This window comes from Coenobita brevimanus, chromosome 74, assembly GCF_032717465.1.
Source record: "Coenobita brevimanus isolate Jiangsu-jjx chromosome 74, ASM3271746v2, whole genome shotgun sequence".
Lineage (NCBI taxonomy): Eukaryota > Metazoa > Arthropoda > Malacostraca > Decapoda > Coenobitidae > Coenobita > Coenobita brevimanus.
The window spans coordinates 3634667-3657437 of NC_137027.1; the positions used below are offsets into that span (position 1 = coordinate 3634667).

General features: G+C 40.5%; 1 protein-coding gene across 1 annotated transcript in view; it reads left to right on the forward strand.

Moving 5' to 3' along the window:
* LOC145407664 (uncharacterized) overlaps positions 1-15466 on the forward strand; it is a 34637-nt gene extending 19171 nt beyond the window's left edge. The window contains exons 3-7 of the mRNA XM_080278534.1: positions 718-798; positions 1162-1332; positions 1858-1997; positions 12892-13467; positions 13678-15466. Of these exons, the coding sequence (XP_080134660.1) occupies positions 718-798; positions 1162-1332; positions 1858-1997; positions 12892-13467; positions 13678-15466 (2757 nt within the window). The remainder of the gene's footprint in view (positions 1-717; positions 799-1161; positions 1333-1857; positions 1998-12891; positions 13468-13677) is intronic.
* Positions 15467-22771: the final 7305 nt, after the last annotated feature.

Consider the following 22771-nt stretch of genomic DNA (forward strand, 5'->3'; position numbering starts at 1 on the left):
TCCCTTTTCATTCCTGTATATTTTTCCTGAAGCTGCTGAACATTGAATATGGCATCAGTGGTCCCCTTGCCTGGCATAAACCCAGATTGCATCTCATCAATATTCACTCCCTATTTAATCATACCTTCCAGAACCCTCTCCATTACCTTCATTATCTGGCTTAAAAGCTTAATGCCCCTATGATTTCCTCTTTCCTGTAGTAGAAATATTAAGTAAAATAATGATTGGTCTAAAAGCATCATAGATGGGTGAGCAAGCCATTGGTGCAAGTGGAGCTTGGTCATGACATAGCTTATGATGTCTGATTTCATCAGAACTTCGCCACAGTCTTTTGTTGTCAAAACATAGAACTGTTACCATCACAAGGTCCTCAGAAACAACCATATTGAGCTACCCTGAGGCCCTTATGTTGGCATTCATTAGCGGGTGTACCAGTATACCATGGTCACTGTTCCAGTGTCTCTTAGGTGTTGGCAAGTGATGTACAGGGGTACATCAAAACACCTTTCCGATAAAGAAGGGGTTAAGTTATATTGATCTTTATTTTCCGTGACCACATGTTGCTTGTTCTAATGTATGCGCCTATTCTGTTGCTAGGGGTGCAGTCACTCAGGGTACAAGAAGAAAAGCTGCAGTGGTGAGAGTGTGTGCCGGGCATGCATAGATTGTGAGAGAGTTGTGGCGGGGGGAGAGGGAGGAGCAGGGGCAGAGGTGCAGCAGCAGCAGCAGGAGCAGCAGGGGGTCAGTGAGGCAGCTACTACCACGCTTTCCTGCGCCTCACATGTATCCCTTGCCAAGGTTGGTCTTATCCACTTGTAAAGATCATTCTTTTAAAATGGTTTTGTGGTGAATGCCATTCTGTTAGTAGTAATTTGAGGGTAATGTATTGATGGAAAAGTGAAAACTAAATCACATGCACAGCTGATAAGGAGAATTAAACAATTTATATAAACCAAGCAATAGATGACGTAGTACGGTATGACTTGTTTGATATCACAGTAAACCAGTTACCATACTTGTTAACGTCTCATAGTTGTGTTTCTCCTCATTCCATGTGATGGGAAATGGTTATAGTATGCTGAAAATGTCACTTCATTGATATCCAAGGTATAGAATATTAGCTGATTATCCTATTAAGTTTTCGTACTGTATTGTTGACAGGCAAACGCATCTTGTAAAAAGAAAGTGCGAAGTGAGAGTGATGAGAGCAGCAGTATTCGAGGGGAGGTGTGTCTTCTATGTGACTCACTCATCAGTACTCACAACAGCACACAGCCAGACTCAACATTTGCTGCTTGCTCCATGGATTCATTGAGCACCGTCGTATCGAAAGTAGGGACTGGCTTATCAGTTTATTTCATTTATCGATGATAAGGTAGAACATATACTATATTGTACAGTATACCCAGAGGTCATTGTGTGTCGTGGTATAAAGCTTTAATTTAGTAGTAAATGACTGATATTTATAATTATTTGTGGAAAGTGTAAGGATATTATGAAGAAGTTCTGTGGTGTTTACGATACTCATAGCTAAGGGTAAATCAATGGCAACTTTGTCACTAGAAATACACTAGATATGAAATTTTCTTCTATCATCTGCAGCTGTTGTTATTCTGTAGATCTTTGTTAAATTCTTTGTGACTCTTGTTTTCTGTTAGTTTCACATGGTTGAGTATTGTATGCTAACAGAATGTGGTCAGATGTAGTTGATCAAGACAGATGAGTTGCTGTGTGTTTCATCTGACAGCATGGCCACAGATGTGTGTAGTACTGTATTGTCATTTGGTGAAGCATTGCAGATAAACCTAACTTATAGATAAGTGTGATGTGGTGTAATGTATCATTGTGATGCTGCAGGTGAGTGTTGGTGACAAGTTGGGAGGTGTGGTGGGTGTGGTACTGCCTCGTCACCTGCTGCACTCCACCACCATCTGCAGTAAGTGCTTCCACCTGGTGAATGAGTTTGACTTGCTGGAACACCGTCTCTCACTTTACAGGTTAGTGTGATATTTTGCAGAGTGTATTGTTGTTGTGTTTGTGTTATAACCTTAGCATCAAAAGAAAGTACCAGGTAGTGTAATTTCCTTTTTTTTTTTTTTTTTTTTTTTTTTTTTTTTTAAAGAAAAAATAAGGTCAGTAGAATTGAAGAAATCTATCCTTATAGTCAGATACACTGTCTTCTCAAGATCATAGACATCCTCAGCAGGAAGTTAAGTCATCTTTGTTAACCCTTTCACCACGATGACGCTTATACATTGTCGTAACCCTCCAGTGCGTGCACACTATGATGCCTCTGTGTCGTCATATATCAGTGCCACCAAAGGAGACAGCAGAGGGTTTAGTTTATTGTGCTACTGCCTTACATTTGGGCTTGTATATATTACTAAGGATATAATAAGCTCCACCCACTTTTTTTTTTTCACCCAATTCCAATATATATATGGGAGGGCACGTGATTGATGGCGTATTGGACAGTACCTCTGCATCCCCCCAGGATCGGTCTTTACTTTGTGTCATAGGAGAGTGTACTGTCATTCCCTACACAGTGAATTTTGCTGAATCACAGTGTATTCTTGAGGAATCTCGAGATTCCTCGAGTGATGAAGACTATCAGCTGTCGGCTCAAGACTCGAATATCAATGACTCGTCAAGTAAAGAACTTGAGAGTGATGAATTTGGTGAATTTGATGATATTCATGAAAAAGATATTGAAGGTGGCTGGCGGTTGATATGCTACATATTTACTGACACACGTCCCAATCACGTGCCTGAATTACGACCGAGTTTTTCGGGCTGAACCCAGCGATCAGCAAATCTGAAATTGTGTCGCCTTTGGACTCTTTCAAGCTATTTTTTTATGCAGATGTGGTGAAACAATAATGTGAATGGACAGAAGAAGACAAATAAATTTTTCAGTGAACACCCACAGAAAAGGGGTAAAGTAAACAGCATTTTTTGGCATCCAGTTTCAGAAAGTGATATGTACAGCTTTATCCGCCTTTTGTTTCCATGGGAATAATGAAATTGCCCCGCATTTATGTGTACTGGAGCAGAAGTATGTTGTACAGTATCTTTAGTGGCACAGCCAGGATATGCCACAGCCTGGGCCAAGCAGAGGCGTGAATGCCAAGAAATTGTAGAACTAGATTTGAGTTCAGAGGAAACATTTCTAATAGGTAAGTACATTGAATTAATTCGTATATATGTAATCTTTCACTGCACTGTAATTTTTATAAACCTACTCAGAAATATTTTTTGATTTATATTATTTTTATAACAAGCATAACCAGTGACAGATTCAGTCTTACACACATAGGCATATACTCACATACACACATATACACAGACATACAAAACACCATAGCTATTTTCGTAAGATAGCAGCTTTTCCCTGGAAAAGTAGTGTGGGGGAACAGGGGAGGGAAGCCTCGTACATGGTAATACGCAAGATTAGTCACCCTTGTGGCGAAGGGGTTAAAATAAATTTCTGTGTAACTTTAATATTGTTTTCTGATGATTTGCACAAACAGATTTACACAACAGCTCTTTGTGGTATGTGGTAGTAACCATCATCTCACATGATATATTGCTGTGTACTACTTCTTAGGTGATTTACACTGGTGACAAGCCTAACAGTTTCCTGTAACAGAGGAAAGTATCCACACTGCTGGGTGGTAACCTTTTAACCAAATAATGGAGTGATGTGGAGCCTATTCTGATGCTCTTGTTAACTGGATGAAGAGATGTAATTGTGGTATCCATTTAGGAACCAAACCTCCACACTTTTTCCCATGCTTTGTTATGGTAAGATGCTGTCCACCACAAGGGAAAATTGGTTCAGTGCATGAGACAGCCCTTCAGGGGCGATTGCATGCCAGCAGTTGATGGTTTTGCTTGCCCGGAAGGACCAGGGTTTCTCTACTGCTCCTGGTGCTGCTGGTAGCAGTAGTAGTAGTAGTAGTATACTCAGTCCAAGCTGGTTTGAAGGTAAGTGCTCCGCCTCTGGGATTTGATGTCAAAATCGCTCCACCTACGGTCCACTATGATTGGCTGGTGGGGTGACAGACACGTACACACACACACACAGCAGCTACCAAGGAGAACAGACGTGCGCCGACAGCGCTCCATACTGAGCCAGCACGGCCAGTGGCATTACCTAAATTAGTATCTTTATATGAGTCAAGCTCTGTACCAGGTTAGACTAAATGATTTTTTATTATTAAAAAAAAAAAAAAAAAAAAATAAGAAGAAGTTTAAACAAGACTTGTTCAAACAGAAAAGAGAACCGAACAGCAAAAGAATGCGCTCAATCAGCTGATTGTTTGTTTAGACTACAACTGCCCCAGGGAATGTAAGTACTCTGTGCTTTTAGTATTGCAAAATGGCCACATACTTTAGTAAAGCAAATTTGGAAAAGAAAAGGGATAAAGGTAGTAAGCAAGATGATGATTTCTACCAAGAACTGGTTGAAATGGAGACTCACAATAGACTGGTTGAACTTGTGCACAAACTGGAGATGGCTTTCCAGAATGAAATTGATGAAATAAAGAAGCAGATGCACTTGCAAAAGGAAGAAATAGAAAAACTAGGAAGGGAGGTCAACAAGAAAGACACAACCGTCAGTGAACTAACAATGGAATTGAGTACACTTAGGAGGAAAATGAGTGAAATGGCAAGTACAGTAGTCAATCACGAGAATATTATGGAAGAGTTCAAAAATGATACAGAGACAGTTAGGCAAGTAAGCAGTCTGATAGACCAGAGCAGTGATAATGAGGAGAAGATAACACAGATGAATGACGCTGTGCAAAGCTACAAAAATGATGTGGAAACCACGTATGCTGAAATGGTGAAAGTAAAGAAAGACTTAGAAACAAGGGTGGAAGTAAAAAGCATTAAAAGGAAGTGAAAAGAATAATCCAAAACAATCCAAAGTTAGTTAGAGATTCAGTAGATATCAACAAATCTATAGTAATCACTGGTATAGAAGAGGAAGAAGTAAAAAACAAGATCACAAGAGACAAAAAGGAGATGGCAAATGTTATGAGCTTATTGAAAGAAGTATCAGAGGAAATCTGTAGTAAAGACATAGAGGATCACAAAAGGTTAGGGAAATACGAGAAAAGCAAGTCAAGACCTCTAAAGGTAACTTTCCAGAGCTTAAACACTGTGGAAGAGATACTAAAAAATGCAAAGAATCTTATGGAGAAAGAGGAGTTCAAAAATGTATGGATAATATGATGCGTAACACAAGAGGAACTGGAATTACTGAAAGAGAAGAGGGAGGAAGCAAGAACAAAAAATGAGGGAAGATCAGAAGAGGAGAAGAACACATTTTTTTTACAAAGTAATAGGATTGCAAGTACGAAAGTGGTACATAAACAGGAGGGAATGAAAAGGAGGAAGGCAGTAGAACCATGTCATGACAAGTATATAAACAAGATGATAAAGTTGATGTACTCAAATGTGGATGGAATGGTATCTAAATTACTAGAGATGAATGATTATGTCAGAGAAAATGAACCACATATAATATGCCTAACTGAAACAAAATTAACACCAAGGATATCCAATGACATACTAAACTTAGAGGAATACAATATATGGAGAAGAGACAGAAACTTAAAAAAAGGAGGAGGAATTATAATATTAACTAAGAAAAATCTAAAAGTCAATGAAATAAAACTAGATATACCCTCACAAGTAGAAATGATTGCAGTAGAGATCAACACATCTGAAGGGAAAGTAATTGTAGCCAATTTGTACATGCCACCCAGATCAAACACATGGGAAAGAGACGAATATGAGGACCTGGCAGAGAGTACAATTCAGAGTTTAAGAGCATTACTACATAAAATGGAAGAGAAATCGGAAAGAATTATACTAACTGGCGATTTTAATACAAATATAAATTGGAATACTCTAGATATAATTAGCCAAGAAAGCTGTTGGGACCAAAAGCTCCTGGATCTCGTGCAAGAGTTTTTCCTAACGCAACATGTGAGGGAAACCACCAGAAAAAGAGGACTCGATGTACCTTCAATGCTAGATCTCATATTTACTAGGCAAGAAAATGATATTGACAGTTTAATATATCACCCTCCACTCAGCAAAAGCGATCATGCAGTACTAAATTACAACTTCAGGATAGCATATGACATAGTTAACAGCAATGAAAGTTACAAAAAGAGCCTAAACTATAAAAAGGGAAATTATCAAGACCTAAAGAAGTATTTCTTAGAAGTTGATTGGGAAAATGAGCTTAGAGGACAAGGTTTAAATGCTGTATATAAAAAATTCTGTGAATTTTATGAAATAGGAGTCCAGAAGTACATCCCACAGCACAAAGAAGCAGATAAGAAAATACAGAAATGGTTCAATACAGAATGTAAAAAATCAAAAGAAAGAAGAGATTTGTTGTGGAATAGATACAGAAGACACAATAGTGAAAGGGCATATAATAATTACAAACAGGCAAGAAACGATTATACAAGAATAAGGAGGGAAGCCCAAAAACAGTTTGAGGAGGATATAATAAATAAAAGTAGTGATCAACCAAAGCTATTTTACAGCTACATCAGAAGCAAAACCAAAGTAAAAGATATAATACAATCCATTACAGACGAGGAAATCACCTATACACAAGAGAAAGATATTTGTGAAGCACTAAATAAGAATTTCCAATCAGTTTTTACAGAAGAAAAAAATTTTGAGAGGGACTATGTGGAACATGCATTTCCACACATACTACCAGATATACAAATATCAGAAAAAGTAATACAGGAGGAGTTAAGTAAATTAGACAGAGAAAAAGCAAATGGTCCTGATGAAATTTCATGTTGGGTGCTACAAGAATGTGCAAAGGAGTTAAGTAAACCATTATTTTTAATTTTCAAGAAATCCTTGAGTCAAGGTAAACTACCTGATATTTGGAAGAAAGCAAATATTGTCCCCTTATTCAAGAAAGGGAATAGACAAAATCCACTCAACTACCGACCAGTATCACTGACCAGTGTTGTAAGCAAGGTATTAGAAAAGCTTATAAAAAAAGCTTGAGTAAATCATCTGGAAGAACACAGTATGATAACAGAAAGACAGTTTGGTTTCAGAAAAGGAAAATCATGTGTTACTAATCTGTTGAGCAACTATGACAGAGTAACAGACACAGTACAGGAAAGAGAAGGATGGGTGGACAGTATCTATTTAGATTTCAAGAGAACATTTGACACAGTACCACACCAAAGACTTTTATGGAAACTGTACCATCAAGAAGGAATTCGAGGCAAACTGTTTTGTTGGATCAAAGATTTTCTCATAAAAAGAGAAATGAGAACAATACTAAGGGGAAACTACTCATCATGGAAAGAAGTGACTAGTGGAGTACCACAGGGTTCAGTGCTGGCACCAGTCATGTTTTTAGTGTATATAAATGATATTAACAGTCACACTGGAAATGAAAGCTATCTAAATATGTTTGCAGACGATGCAAAAATACAAAGGAGAATTACTAACACAGACTCTTGTAAAGAGCTACAAGAAGAATTAAATAAACTTCATGAATAGAGTAATACATGGCAAATGGAATTCAATGTGGACGAGTGTCATGTAATCAAGTTTGGTAAAAGTGGAAAAAGACCTGATTGGGATTATACGTTAGGAAATAAAATCCTACACACATCAGAAAGAGAGAAGGACCTAGGTGTGATTATCAATAACAGACTATCTCCAGCTGACCACATCAGTGAGAAGGTACGGAACATGTATACACTGCTTGTAAATATGAGAATAGCATTCACATACATAAATAAAGACATGCTAAGAAGGATAATAACATCATTCATCAGACCAGCCCTGGAGTATGCATCAGTAGTCTTGAGTCCTCATCTCAAAAAACACATAGTCAAGATTGAAAAAGTTCAAAGGGCCGCTACAAGATGGATACCAAGCTTAAGGGATCTAAGCTACGAAGAAAGACTAAATAAACTGACTCTACCAACACTACAGGTGAGAAGGAAAAGAGGTGACATGATAATGCTATATAAATGCATATCAGGGAAGGAGAAAATAGACATAAATGATTACTTAACATATGGGGAAGCATCAGCAAGAGGACACTGCAAAAAACAGCATAAGAAGAGAGGTGATAAAGACGTAAGGAAATTCAGTTTCCCAAACAGAGCAGTTGATCAATGGTATGCACTACCAAATGAAATAGTGTGTGCCAAAACAATTCACAAATTTAAGGATATGTACGATAAATATAGTTTATGACACGGGACAGTACGAACTTGACTCAGTCCTGTAAAGATAAAATTAGGTAAGAACACACACACACACACACACACACACACACACACACACACACACACACACACACACACACTTCACACTGAATCAGATTGTGTCTTTCCCTGACTCAATGCTCTCACTCTCTTATTTATACTCTGTACAATATCCACGATATAATAAATTTCTCTCTCTCTTGAGCGAGCGAGCAAGAAAAGGAAACATAAGAGGGGTATTGATAAAGGATTTGATGTACAGTAGAGATAAGTTTCATAATACATAAGGATGAAGGAAGTTAAAATGAAAGGCAGCCAAGAGTGTGTGTGACCTGAGAAGGGAGGCTAATTCTCAAGGGACAATATTCAGTATTCTGGTGTGTGTGTGTGTGTGTGTGTGTGTGTGTGTGTGTATGTGAGTGTGCGCCCATCTCTATCATACTCTAGGACTCGTACACTTTGTTCCACGTCAATAAAGTCATTACCGGTATATTCAATCCCTCGACTTCCACTGTTCTATCACCCTATTTTTATTTTCCCTCAGGTTTTTACCCCTTTCATTGTCTTTTAAATGTAGCATACCAGTGTTCAATGCCTCATTCCTTTCATCCCGTCCTCTTCCAACACTCCTCTCTCTCTCTCTCTCTTTATATATATATATATATATATATATATGAACATTTTTGCTTACATTTTGTTGTGGTGTGTTGAGAGAGAGAGAGAGAGCAACGGAGGGAAGAAAGGGATTTAGGAGTGGCAAATATGGACAGGTGGATCTTGTGACCTGTGATTCCTTTCAGCCCTCCATGAAAATCCCCTGGAACGTGACCGCAGTGTGAGCCTCTTGGCTGCCTTTCATTTTAACTTCTTTCTTTGTTATGTATTATGAAACTTATCTCTACATCAAATCCTTTATCAGTCCACTATGATTGGCTGGTGGGGGCACACACACACACACACACACACACACACACACACACACACACACACACACACACACACACACACACACACACACACACACACACACACCTCAGACTGAATCAAATCATGTCTTGCACTGACTCAATGCTCTCACTCTTTTATTTATACTCTGTACAATACCCACGTCCTGTGTGTCAAGTGGGGTTGGTGGAGGATTAGTGCCCCTCCCTGTAAAACAATTAACTCTAAGCCCTTGGTCACCCCGTTTGGGATACATGACGTCTGGCAATGTATGAATGAATGAATGACAATACCCACGATAAACAATATAATCTCTCTCTCTCTCTCTCTCTCTCTCTTGATAGGGTTATCAACTCTATGAAATACGTAAGATATTGATTTACAACATGGACCTCGATAATCATTTTCATTGTCCTTCCTCTCTCTCTCTCTCTCTCTCTCATCAAACCTCACCCAAGGTCACCGGTTGGCCATGCCTTGCCTCCCCTGACCTTCCCTCCCTCCCTGCCTGTGTCGGGTCACCGTGTAAAGGCCGGCACGAGGGATTTGTCTCATTTTGCAGTAAGACTCCTGCATAATAAAATAATTGCATTAAAAAATATAACAAAAATCATACATTAAAAATCGCATTCACTCTCTCTCTCTTTCATTCGAGTCAACTGAGGTCACAAGACATGCCCTGCATCATCTGCTGCTGCCGTATCCTTTATTTTCTTCATATATTAAATGTAAATTCCCTCAATAAAATATGGTAGGTGGGGGCGCTCACCATCCACTCACTCGATGTGGTGCTGCAGTCAGGTGTTTGCCCTTGCCTCTCTTCCATCTTTCTTTCCTTCCATCCTCTTCTGTCTTTCTTTCCTTCATTCTTTCCTTGTCCTTCTGCCTACGGGTGACTTTACACTCCCCTTTCTGTCTTTCTTTCCTTCATTCTTTCCTTTTCCTTCTGCCTGTGGGTGACTCTACACTGAGTGACAAGCCAAATGGTTTCCTGTACCCCAGGAAACCATTTACTATGCTTGGTGGTAACCATATAGCCAAATTTTGGCACCTGGTGGTTTAGTGGGTAATTATTGCGCTCCAGTCGGATTGAGCCAGTGAAGTTTGATATCCAAGGGGTGGTTGGGGGTGATTGCTCATGTAATGCCACTCAGGGATGAGTGAGGCTGGTCACTCTCATCTAAAATGTCGAGACCAACTGCCTAGCCCCGGACTCCTACGCTTCTCATGGGGCAGTGTAGGATTAGATGATGGATGGATGGATGGAAATTCTTCACTGGAACTAAGAATAATATTCTAAATGATTTGTATTGGCTGTGTCTGTCTTCAGTGGGAAAATTGGAAAACAACTCAATACAGAAGTCATTTAATCAGTTAAAGGAGAAAAAAATATATAAGCATCACATAAAACAGTTTTTGTAGGACACATACATTTTTGCTACACAATATTTAGACCCTTGAGGGAAGACATGAAATAATTGCATAAATAAATATAACAAAACTCATACATTAAAAACTGCATTTACAGTCTCTCTCTCTCTCTCTCTCTCTCTCTCTCTCACACACACACACACACACACACACACACACACACACACACACACACACACACACACACACACACACACACACACACACACACGACCCACATCACGATATGTCCACTGCACACTCATCCTCTTCACTGCTGGTCTCTTCCACATTGATGGTAAAGTTCTCAAGCAAATGGTTAAATACTACATCACTGTCTCTGTATTCTTCCTCAACTTTCTTTGTATGTGCAATACACCTTTGCCAGTTCTGTTTTATCACCTTTTCAATCGCGGCCTTTGTTAAATGCTCCACCTTGCGCAGTGTTTGATCGCTGTTCAAGTTTTGCATTCTTATCTCAGTCTTTACCTGTGCCCATACCAGCTCAATAGGATTGAGCTGACAGTGATATGAGAGAGAGAATGATGGAGAGGAAGGACAATGAAAATGATTATCGAGGTCCATGCTGTAAATCAGTATCTTACGTACTTCATAGAGTTGATAACCCTAACGAGAGAGAGAGAGAGAGATTATATTGTTTATCGTGGATATTGTACAGAGTATAAATAAGAGGGTGAGAGCATTGAGTCAGGGCAAGACACGATTTGATTCAGTGTGAAATGTGTGTGTGTGTGTGTGTGTGTGTGTGTGTGTGTGTGTGTGTGTGTGTGTGTGTGCGTGCGCCTGTCACCCCACCAGCCAATCATAGTGGACTGTAGGTGGAGCAATTTTGACGTCAAATCCCAGAGGTGGAGCACTTACTTTCAAACCAGCTTGGACTGAGTATAGTACAGTAGTAGTATGTAACAGCCCCTATAAATAGCAGGAAAAAATCCACACAGGCTTATCGGGTACTGTATTTAGTTAATCCTTTATTACAGTAAACCCTCATTAGTTTGTACTTCAGTAAATAATAATTCGGGATAACTCGTAGAGGCTATCATGAAAAAAAAAAAATCAGTTCGTAAAAATTTCCATTACAGTAATTCATGGACACACAAGGTAATGAGGTTAAATTCATAATCATGACGCAAGAGGCTCCACGTGGTAACTTGTTTTGGAGACAGTAGTTCGTATTACCCCTTTTACTCATGGGAAAAGTGCAAGTTAGACTTGTAAACAAACACGTAACTTGCACCCGTGCCTCTGCAACGCTGAGTTTGCTGCCATCTTTCACTTGCAGACACATCTGTTTCTGCTCGCTAGTGCATTTTCATTGCGTTACACTTTGTTTATTGAGCTAAAAGACCTACACACCTTGCCATCATGTCTTCTGACGGTAGCATGAGGCCCACTGTACTATCCAAGAGGAAGGACATTAAGCTGAAGAACCTTACCCTGCAGGAGAAGCTGAAGGTGTTGGGTCGATGCATGCTGGCGCTTCGACTCTTTCAATTTGTGCTGAGTTTGATATCTAACCCAACACATTTTAGGTTATGTGATGTAAGTGATACAGTACTGTGATGGCCTTTACAGTGTATAGTATAGTAATCTAAGTGTGTATACTCTAAGTGCTCAAAGTGTTAAGTGTTTTTATTAGAAAAGTGTTCAGAAAAGTGACCTAGAGCCCCCCAATCCACCTCTTCACCCTGCCAGAGGCCTCCTCCAAGCTTGAATACATCCCTGCAGTACCAAAACATGGTCAGATTCTATTAGTTTTAATTTTTTTTTAATGTACTGAACTGTATAATGTGTTTTTGGAGGGTGTGGGGGGAAACCCCTTTAACTTATAAAAATGCTAACTCGTAGAGTGTTGGAACTCAATTGTCACCTATTAATGAGGCTTTACTGTATTTGATTAATTACTTATTATTATTATTTAGTTTATTGAAGCTAAACCTTCTATGCTTATTTATTATCAAACCAGCCATGCAGTGGTAGATACAGTACATGTATTTCTTGGTATAAAATTGAGTTTAAAGAAAGTAAATGAAGATTCCAAAACTGTATCAATACAGTACTTAATATAACGTTTAAATGCTGCATCTGTTGTGAACAGTATTTTGTACATGTGATAGGTTGCAAAATTTTTCACAATGTTTTTGTTGCATACCCTGTTTTTCTTCTGTGTCTCTGACTTTGCCTGGCAGACTTGCATGCTCTCAAGTTTTCAGTGTATCTCTGACATCCACAGGAAGTATATAATGACCAAGATTGAAGGCAACTGTGAGAAGCATGGTATCCGCATCCCAACATTACAAAAAATCCAGCAGCAGCAACAGCAGCTTCAGCAGCAACAGCATCTGCATCAGCTGCAGCATCAGCATCAGCAACAGCAACAGCAACACCACCACCAGCAACAACATCAACAGCAGCAGCAACAGCAGCAACAACAAGGAGCAGCTCCACCACAGCAACAGCATCAGCACCAAGGAGGGACACAACAACAGCATCAACAGCATCAAGCAGTGCAGTACCAGACAACACAGTTACACCAGCAGCTGTTGCAGCATCATATTTTGCAGCAACAACAGCAGCAGCAGCAGCAGCAACAAGAAGACCTTTCACACCACCATGCCTCACATCACCTTACCAATATCCAGCACTACATGCCCACCATGGTACAACAGCTGCATCAGCAGCAGCAGCAGCAGCATCAGACACACCACCACCAACAGCACCACCACCACCACCACCACCACCACCACAACCATCACCAGCAGCAGCAGCAGCAGCAACACCAACAACAAAAACATCAAATTCAGCAGCAGCAGCAGGCAGCCCAACAACCACCGCAACAACATTCACAGCCTCAACAGCAGCAACCTCAGTCACAAAAGCAACAACAACAACCACACCCTCAAGAACAGCAACATCAGCATATCCAGCAGCAGTCTGTACAACACCAGCAGTTGCCACAACACACTCAGCAGCAACCACAGCAGCAGTGTCAGCAACCCATTGAGCACCAGGTTATTAGTGTTAAGCAGCAGCACACTCCTGCACCAGTTAAGATTATGAGTCAGCCCATCAGTCATCTCGAGTCACAGCACAAACATCAGTCACTGAGTAAGCCTGTCAGTCAGCTAGAAACAATACAGACTCACCAATCAGTCAGCAAGCCACCTAGCAATGACAATAACATGGTGTTTGTGGATTGTGAGATTGATATTGAAGATTGTGATTGTAACTTGATTGGGGAGTCACAAGTAGAGATTAAGAACACACTTTCAGAGGAAGAGGGGAAAGATAGTCAGGGATCTAGCAAGACAGTTGAAGTATCAGCAAGTGTAACGGTGGCATCTCAGAATGATACTTGTGCCTCAACCTCAACTTGTTTAGGCACTTTAATGTCTGAGGTGCAGCAGAGCAAGGAACAGGATGTATCAAAGAAACAACAACAGGGTTTGGAAAATGATGTGGTCAATGAACCAGGGAGTACGCAGGAGCAGCCTGTATGCACAGAGGAAAAGCCCAGTGTCAGCACAGCAGTGGAGGGACCAAGCAAGGATGTATGTGAAGGGTCCCCTGTGGTCTCTTCAAGTGGTTTGGAGGAGGAATCCAGGAAGGAAGAGGATGCAACTGAGTATCACAAGCCAACTCTGTTGGTGAGGAATATCAAAGCCAAGAAGCATGCCAAGTTGCAAATATGTCGACAGTGTGACCAAGTGTTTTCCAACCGTCAGGCCCTTGTTAGACACATTGAACGGCGCCATAAGGCATATGCTTTTCACTTTAGCTGTGACACATGTAGGAAAAAGTTCAGCTCAGAAAGAGCACTTAGAAGACATGTTCAGCTTCATAAGACTTACTTGTGTAAATTATGTGATAATATCTTTTTAAGGAAATCTAAACTCAAAAAGCATGTGCAAGATCATATGCAAGAGAGTTTAGCATGTAAAATATGCACTAAAGAGTGTAGTTCAGTACAGGCTTTGTTGTCACATATGAAAACACACACAGCAAAGAAAAAATTATTCAAGTGTAACACATGCTCAAAGACTTTTGCAAATAATCGTAACTTGGAAGCACACTACAGAACTCATACAGGGGAAAAGCCTTTTAAGTGTGACAGTTGTGGTCGTGGCTTCAGTCATCGCAGTAATATGCAAGTCCACCGAGATAGCTGTACTGGACAGTTCAGCCACAAGTGTCAGATCTGTGGACGAGGATTTGCTCTGGAATCTGTGTACCAGTGCCATCTGGCAATGCATAAAGGTCAGTATGATCACTGCTGTTCCATATGTGGACGAGGATTTATGAAAGTGTCTGGGTTACTGGCACATGTAGTGACTCACAACAGGCAGCGTCCAGTCTACACATGTGAACTGTGTGGCCAGACACTCTCCACAGCTTCCAGCTACAACTCTCACATGAATAGCCACAGTGGTGAAGGGAGCGTAGTGTGCAATGTGTGTGGTAAGACACTTGCCCGCCGCTCTGATCTCCAAGACCATCTCAATCGACATAATGGCATCAAGTCTCACGCGTGCACTATCTGCAGCACTGCCTTCTACTACCGTTCAAACCTTAATTATCATATAAATAGTGCACACCGCCTTCTACGTCCATACTCTTGTACTCTGTGTGATAAGTCATTTTCGTCCAAATACAAGTACAAGCTGCACATCAGAACCCACACTGGTGAGAGACCACACCAGTGCAAGTCCTGTGGGAAGTCATTCACAAACAAATCCAACTATAATCGGCATCTGAAGTGTCACGTAACGCAAGTAACGTCTCCCTTAAGTGTTGATACAGAACCTTAAACTCATTCAGTTCATCAGTGATGTACTTGGTTTAAAGTTAATATGATTTTCCCATACAGGTAGTTATAATTACAGTATGGTACAAGTGCAATGCTTAGCATACATATTGAACATATGCTGCAGTTATGTACATCTTCAAAATGTGAGTGTAAATTGTATTCATCAATTGAGTCTGTAACCAGCAAGTTACTTTGAGAGTAGATCCTAAAAGAATATTGGCAGTTGCTTATATAATATTATAATGCCAGTTATCAGTTACGACTATGATGTCGCCTTATTGGTAAGGATTGTAAATTGAAATGGGTAATGGTTTCTTTATACAGTAATGCTTTTGGTATATACAGTACAGCAGATATTTCTACTACCATCTTTTGAAATTATGTTAGCTACTGTACTTAATATTATGGCTCAGCTTTACGTAGCTGCATGTGTACTACAGAATTTTCATAGATCCAGATACCAGTAGACCTTTTTGGGGTGGTATCATCCATAATCTTCACTTTAGAATATGCTTCTTTCCTTCACACTGACTAGAATGAATTAATTCTGTGTCAGCTGTATCTTTTCCTTGTGTGTCTTTATATTTTCATGTCTGATATTTATCATCATCATCATCATCCGGATCTCCTTTCTCACCGTAGGGTGGAGTGAGGAGTAGCAGCATCCAGACAGCCAATTTTTGCCCAATTCAATGGGCCATGCTTCCATTCATTCATCATTCAAGCCCACAGAATCCTGGCACCATCTGATAGGCCAAAAGATTTCACCATATACTGTAGTTTCATATATACCTATTCAGTGGAGTCAGTCTGAATGCTGTCATGTTATAAAGGGGTACCAAATCCTTGGTCATGTGCTTTGCACAAAATTCATCCAGCCAGCTCGATTTCTTGTCAGTCCCTTAGCCTCACACATTCATCCACCGTATCTCTCCACCTTCTTCTTGCTCTACCTCGTCACCTCTGTCCATCAGATTCACACGATATACCTTTTTCACCACTCTATTGTCATCCATTCTTTCCACGTGACTATACCATCTCAGTACATTCTCCTCAATTCTGGTGTCCAGAGATTTCCTCATTCCGCATCTTTCACGAATCACATTATTCTGTATCCTGTCTACTCTCCATACACCACATATATTCCACAACATTCCCATCTCCACTGCTCTTACTCTTGACTTTTCATTTTCAAACCACACCACAGTCTTACACCTGTGTTGGGACTGACATTTCTTCATGTAAGCCTCGCGCAGCTGCAACATTCAAGTCTCTCTTTCTTACCATGGCCTTCATAGCACCAGCTACTTTCCTTACATGTGTCACTCTACTTCACACTTCTTTTGCACATTTTCCTCTTTTTTCTATCTCTGTACCCAGGTATTTGAGCTCTTTCACCAGTTCCAGTTTCTCTCCTTTCACAGGAACATTACACTGGGAGTCACCTTCTCTCGTAATAACAAACACTTTACTCTTTGCTGCATTTATTCTTAAGGCATAGCACCCACAGACATCTACAAAACTCTGCACTAGTTTACTGCAGTAGTACCAGTACAATAGTACTGCATCATCAGCATACATCAGATTTGAGATATGCCATCCATCGCCACTCATTACCAACACCATCTCTCTCTCCATCACTCGTAATTTTACTTCTTTCATCACCCCATCCATATATATATTGAACAACCATGGGGACATCACACAACCTTGTTGCATGCCCACATTGATCATGAACTATTCACTTAAATGCCCATTTACCCTTACTTATGCCTCACTACCATCATAAAAACTCTTGACGGCACTTAGCAGCTTACCATCTACACTGTACATGTGCAAAACCATCCACAATCATTCTGTGTCTACTTTGTCGTATGCTTTTTTAAGATCGATAAATGCCATAAACACCTTAATGTCCTTCCCACAAGCATTCTCCATTATCTGTCTCACTGCAAATATTTGATCAACACATCCTCTGCCACTCCTAAAGCTGCCCTGGTCATCACTCACTGGGCCTTCTGATATCTCTCCTACTTTTTATTTATTTATTTTTTATGCCATATTCCTCCCCCTTTTCTTTTTGGATAAGGGCTAAGATGTTGCCCCTGGGTGGAGGACTTTGGTTTTGGAGCGTGTAGCACTTTATAACTGGATGCCCTTCCTGATGTCTACCAGTGGCCCTTGGGTGGACTTGAACCGTTGACCCTTTGGTCAGAGAACTCTAACCCACTGAGCCACGGCTGCTACATCCAGCTAGGTGACAAAAGAGTGCTACCTTTCCTGGCAAGGCAGCTTACCTTGGTGCTGCGTGAACTCATGACTTCGGTTTTAACTCAGGCTCTCAACCACTGAGCCACTGTACCCCCTATCTTAATTTATGTTCTTCCATATACCCTCCCTACAACACTCAGTAGACTTATGCCAAAATAATTCTTGCACTCACTTCGCTTACCCTTATTTTTGTACAGGGGTACAACCACAGCCTTTTTCCACTCTACTGGCACAGTTTCACTCATCAATTCCTTCTTGCATATCTCCAACAAGCACTTCATTCCACTTACTCCACTACTCTTAAACATCTCTGAAACCCAGTGGTTACTGTGAGTGACTGATAATGCTGACTGTAGAAATTCAGGTCTCTTTTTTGGGGGGGCATAGCGGCTCAGTGGTAGGGCGCCTTGACTTGAGACCGAAGAGTGGTGAGTTGGCGCTGTGCCCTGTAAGCTGCCTTGCTGGGAGAGGTAGTGTTCTCCTGTCACCTAGCTGGTTGTAGCAGCCGTGGTGCAGTGGGTTAGAGTGCTCTGACCAGAGGGTCGAAGGTTCAAGTCCACCCAAGGGTTGTTGGTAGGCATCAGGAAGGGCATCAGGTCATAACGTGCTACATGCTCCAAAACCAAAGTCCTCTACCCAGGGGGAACGCCTTAGCTCATACCGAATAAAGGGGACATGATGTAAAAAAGAAAAAAAGAGAGAAAAAAAATCAACATCAGCTGCTTTCCCATTATTCAGCCATTTCACAGTGTTCTTCACTTCTGCCAGTGTCACGTTTCCAGGCACTCCATTCCTTCTTTGCACACCCCCAAAACCAATCATGTTTACAGCTACTGTGCCCTGTCCATTCCCAGTCATCAGACTTTCAAAATATTCTTTCCATCTGCTTCTTACTTCATGCCCATGGGTTAATAATCTATCACTTACATCCTTCACATTTTCACACGTCCTTCCACTGTCACTTCTGCGTTTCCACAACTCTTTCCAGAATAACTTCCTATTTTCAGGGTAATTTGCATTCATTTTTCTTCCTGATTTTTATAATATTTATTAATGGATACTGTGATGAGAGTGCTTAATGTAGAGTATGAACAGAAGACTAGTATTCTTTAGAAATAGTGTTGCATATACTGTATTATACTGTACACATATTTCAGGGATACATATCTTCAGTACACAGTACATTATAATAGTACCGATTACATGTAGTGGGTATTGGTAGCCATGACATAAAATTTTTATCTTTACATGGGGCATGAGGGAGTGTGTAAAAATCATTATTGTCTTTTTTTAGGGAATATGGCAACCCATATATCCAGCACTTGTGTTGCAGGCAGTTTTTTGTCTTCTACTGCATAGTGAGTGGGGAGATTGCCCATGAAACTTTTTTTATAGTTCCTTGATTCATAAGCAGAGATATAAATTTAGAGGAATATATCTCTCTACCTGTCTGTAGCCACATGCCTTCATCCCATGAAGTGTTGCCACAAACACATCACCTGCTTGTCATTCTGTCCTCTGCCATCTTGTTGCCCTCTGTCCAGCTCACACCTCCATCATTCATAGTACCATACCTCTCAGCCCTATTCCTCTGTCTCATCTTTCCCCTCCTTTCCTCCACTTGACTCACACGTTCCTAGTCAATCTCACATTTTCTTTTCTCTCCTGATTTATGTAAATTGTTATCACATCCACATGTCATCTAGTCCAGTTTTGCCACATCAGGAGTGTAGAGGCCTGAGGGTAGGATATTCAGTCCAGACGTTTAAGGCACGAATGACCAGTTGCCCATTCATGATTGGTACAATGTGAGCAGTAAACCTGGTTGGAGCGTCATGAGTCGCTAAACTACCAGGAGGTTTGAAAATTGTATAAGAGCAACAGGGCAAATGCACAATATCAACAAACAGCATGAAGATCCATGCATAGTCTGCCTGCATGCACCTGAGAATTGTTCCTTGGAGGGGAAGTACCAAAGTATGATGGGAATATAAATTTATATGTTAAGAAAAAAAAAATAATAATAATCCCATATCACTCCTTTTGAGTTGTAGGGTATGAGGCAGTATGAATGTTGCGCAAAATTTCTGAAGGTCCACTCACTCAATGTAGTGCTACTCTCGGGTGTCTGCCCTTTCCTCTTGTCCGTTCTTCTTTCCTTCCATCCTCTTCTGTCTTTCGCTCCTTCATTCTTTCCTCATCCTTCTCCCTGTGGGTGACTCTACATTGATTGACAAGCCAAATGGTTTCCTGTACACCAGGAATCGATTTACTACGCTGAGTGGTAACCATATGACCAGATTTTGGCGCCTGGTGGTTTAGTGGGTAATTATGGGGCTCCAATTGGATTGAGCTGGTGAAGGTTTACATCCAAGAGGTGGTTGGGTTTTATTGCTCACGTAATGCCACTTGGGATGAGTGAGGTTGGTCACTCTCATCTTAAATGTCAGGACCAACTTGCCTAGCCCAGGGCTCCTATGCTTCTCATGGGGCAATGTAGGATTGGCTGCTGGATGGATGGATGGATGGATATACAGTATGCAATACTTGAGGTGGGGAGATCTACTGTATAGAGGGACAAATCAGCCAATGAAAAGAAATTTCGGGAACAGTTCTTTCCGCTTCTTGTATTTGATGATTTATAGGACTGTTTGCAACTAAAGTGTTGGGCAGTGGTATTGTTACATCCGTTTGCCAATACAAAGGGTGTCCAGCCTCCTGCTGTTTCACATTTACTCACTCTTTACAACAGTCAGGTATGTGGTACCTGGATGTTTTCCATCCTGCAGTACAGTATTGGGTTAGCCGTTTCATTTGGTTCCAGTTCATTAGGTACTAGATCAAATAAGTTGTACATACACCTACACATGATTGATATTTGTTGTACACTCATTGTTTATTTTAAATGATATGCAGTGAAGGTCTTGTCACTTGAGCCTCATAGTAGTTGAAGTTCTTAAAAACCTAAATGCTGTTGTTCTTGCATGCTGTTCAATATGCAGATTTTATTAACATTGTATATTACCCTTTTACAGTACATAACTGTACAAATTATCATAAAGTAATGCATACTGTAATTACTGTAAATTTATTGGACTCATGATGGTAGCTCTATGATACAGACCTGTAATGTTATGCTTCATTTAATGTGGGTGCACCCTTATATGTGAAAGGAAGAAACCAAAGGTTGCAAGTCTGCAAGAATTATACCGTGCAATGAAAACTGAGCAAAGATAAGCGAATGTATGAGTGAATAATATATAACAATCTTCTTTATTGTTGTTTTGGCTCCAGTGTTATCTAAATGTGAATCCAGTGGACTGCATGTCAAGTTGCCCTTCCACAGTTTTCCATCTTCCTTTCAGTGAAATGGAGGGAGTTGAGGAATGTGTGTACAGCGTAGCTGCAGGGCTATTTGGTTATTTTGATGCCACCATGTGAAGGCATCCCTCTCCATCAGATGTGATATGGGCAGGCAGCTTTAGTAGACACATTACTTAAGTTAAATTCGAGATCTGTTCTGTTTGATAAATCAGGGTTATAAGGTAATATGGTGAGTGTTAATGCGGTGAGTAAGGGTAATGAGATAATATATTTATATATATATATATATTTTTTTTTTTTATGCAAGAAAGAAGGAACCAGAGGCCAGGAGCCTGCAAACTGTTCCTTTCAAGAAAAAAAACAAAAACAATACAAAAGAGAGCCAAATTGAAGATCCATTCATTTCAAGATGCCTGGACACACTACGTTTGAAAGACTGGAGATCATAGGAAGTAGGAAATACAGATGGAGGGAGACAGTTCCAGAGTTGACCTGTTGCATTAATGAAAGACTGAAAGTAACAGTTAACTCTTGCATTAGAGAGCTGGACAGAAGAGGGATGAGAGTTTGTTGCCAGATGGGTGCTGCGCACCCAACTTAGTGGTGGAGGGATGCAAGCAGACAGTTCAGAGGAGCAGTGACCATTGAAGTAGTGAAAGAAAAGAGATAAAGATGCAACAGTGCGATGAAGAGAGAGTTTGAAGGGAGCTAGTAAGAGGAGGAGAATTAATGAGACAAGAAGCCTTTGAATCCACCCTATTGAGAAGAGCTGTATGTGGGGAGCCTCCCCACACATGAGAGTTTTACTCTACACAAGGACGAATATAACCCGTGTATAAAGTCAACAACTGTGCGTGGGTAAAGAATGTACGGAGTCGGCTTAGCACACCTAATCTCTTGGAAGCAGATTGCACAAGAGATGTACTGTAATATGATCTTTCCAAGATAAGTCCTGAGAGAATGAAACCTCAAGCAAGTTTAAGGATGAGGCAGGATTGAGCTGGATATTATGAAACATTAGTGGGTACTCCTGTGGAAGATTTTGTCGGGTTGATAGGTGTAAAAACTGAGTCTTTGATGCATTAAAAACAACAAGATTATTTTTACCCCAGTCAGAGATATGTGCCAAGTCAGACATTAGGTATGCCATAGCCTCATCCCATGTTTCTTGAAGTAACTGCAGAGACGGACGTTGTGAGAACTGAATATAGAGGTGAAGAGTGCAATCATCAGCGTATGAGTGGATAGGGTTAGATGCACAGCTTGGAAGGCCATTGATGAATAAAAGGAAGAGAGTTGGTGATAGGACAGAGCCATGAGGAACATCACTGTTGATAGATCTAGGAGAAGAACGGTGGCTGTCTACAACAGCAACTATAGAGTGACCAGAAAGGAAGCTATAGATGAAGGCACAGATAGGAGGATAGAAACTGTAAGAGGGCAGTTTGGAAATTAAAGATTTGTGCCAGACTCGATCAAAAGCCTTTGAGATGTCAAGTACAATGGCAAAACTTTCGCCAAAGTCCCGAAAAGAGGATGACCAGGAGTCTGAAAGGTAGATAAGATCGCCAGTGGAGCTTCCCTGATGGAACCCATACTGACGATCAGAAAGAAGGTTGTGATAGGAAAGATGCTTTAAAATTTTTCTGTTAAGAATATACTCAAAAACTTTTGAGACACAGGATGTTAAAGCAATTGGGCGATAGTTAGA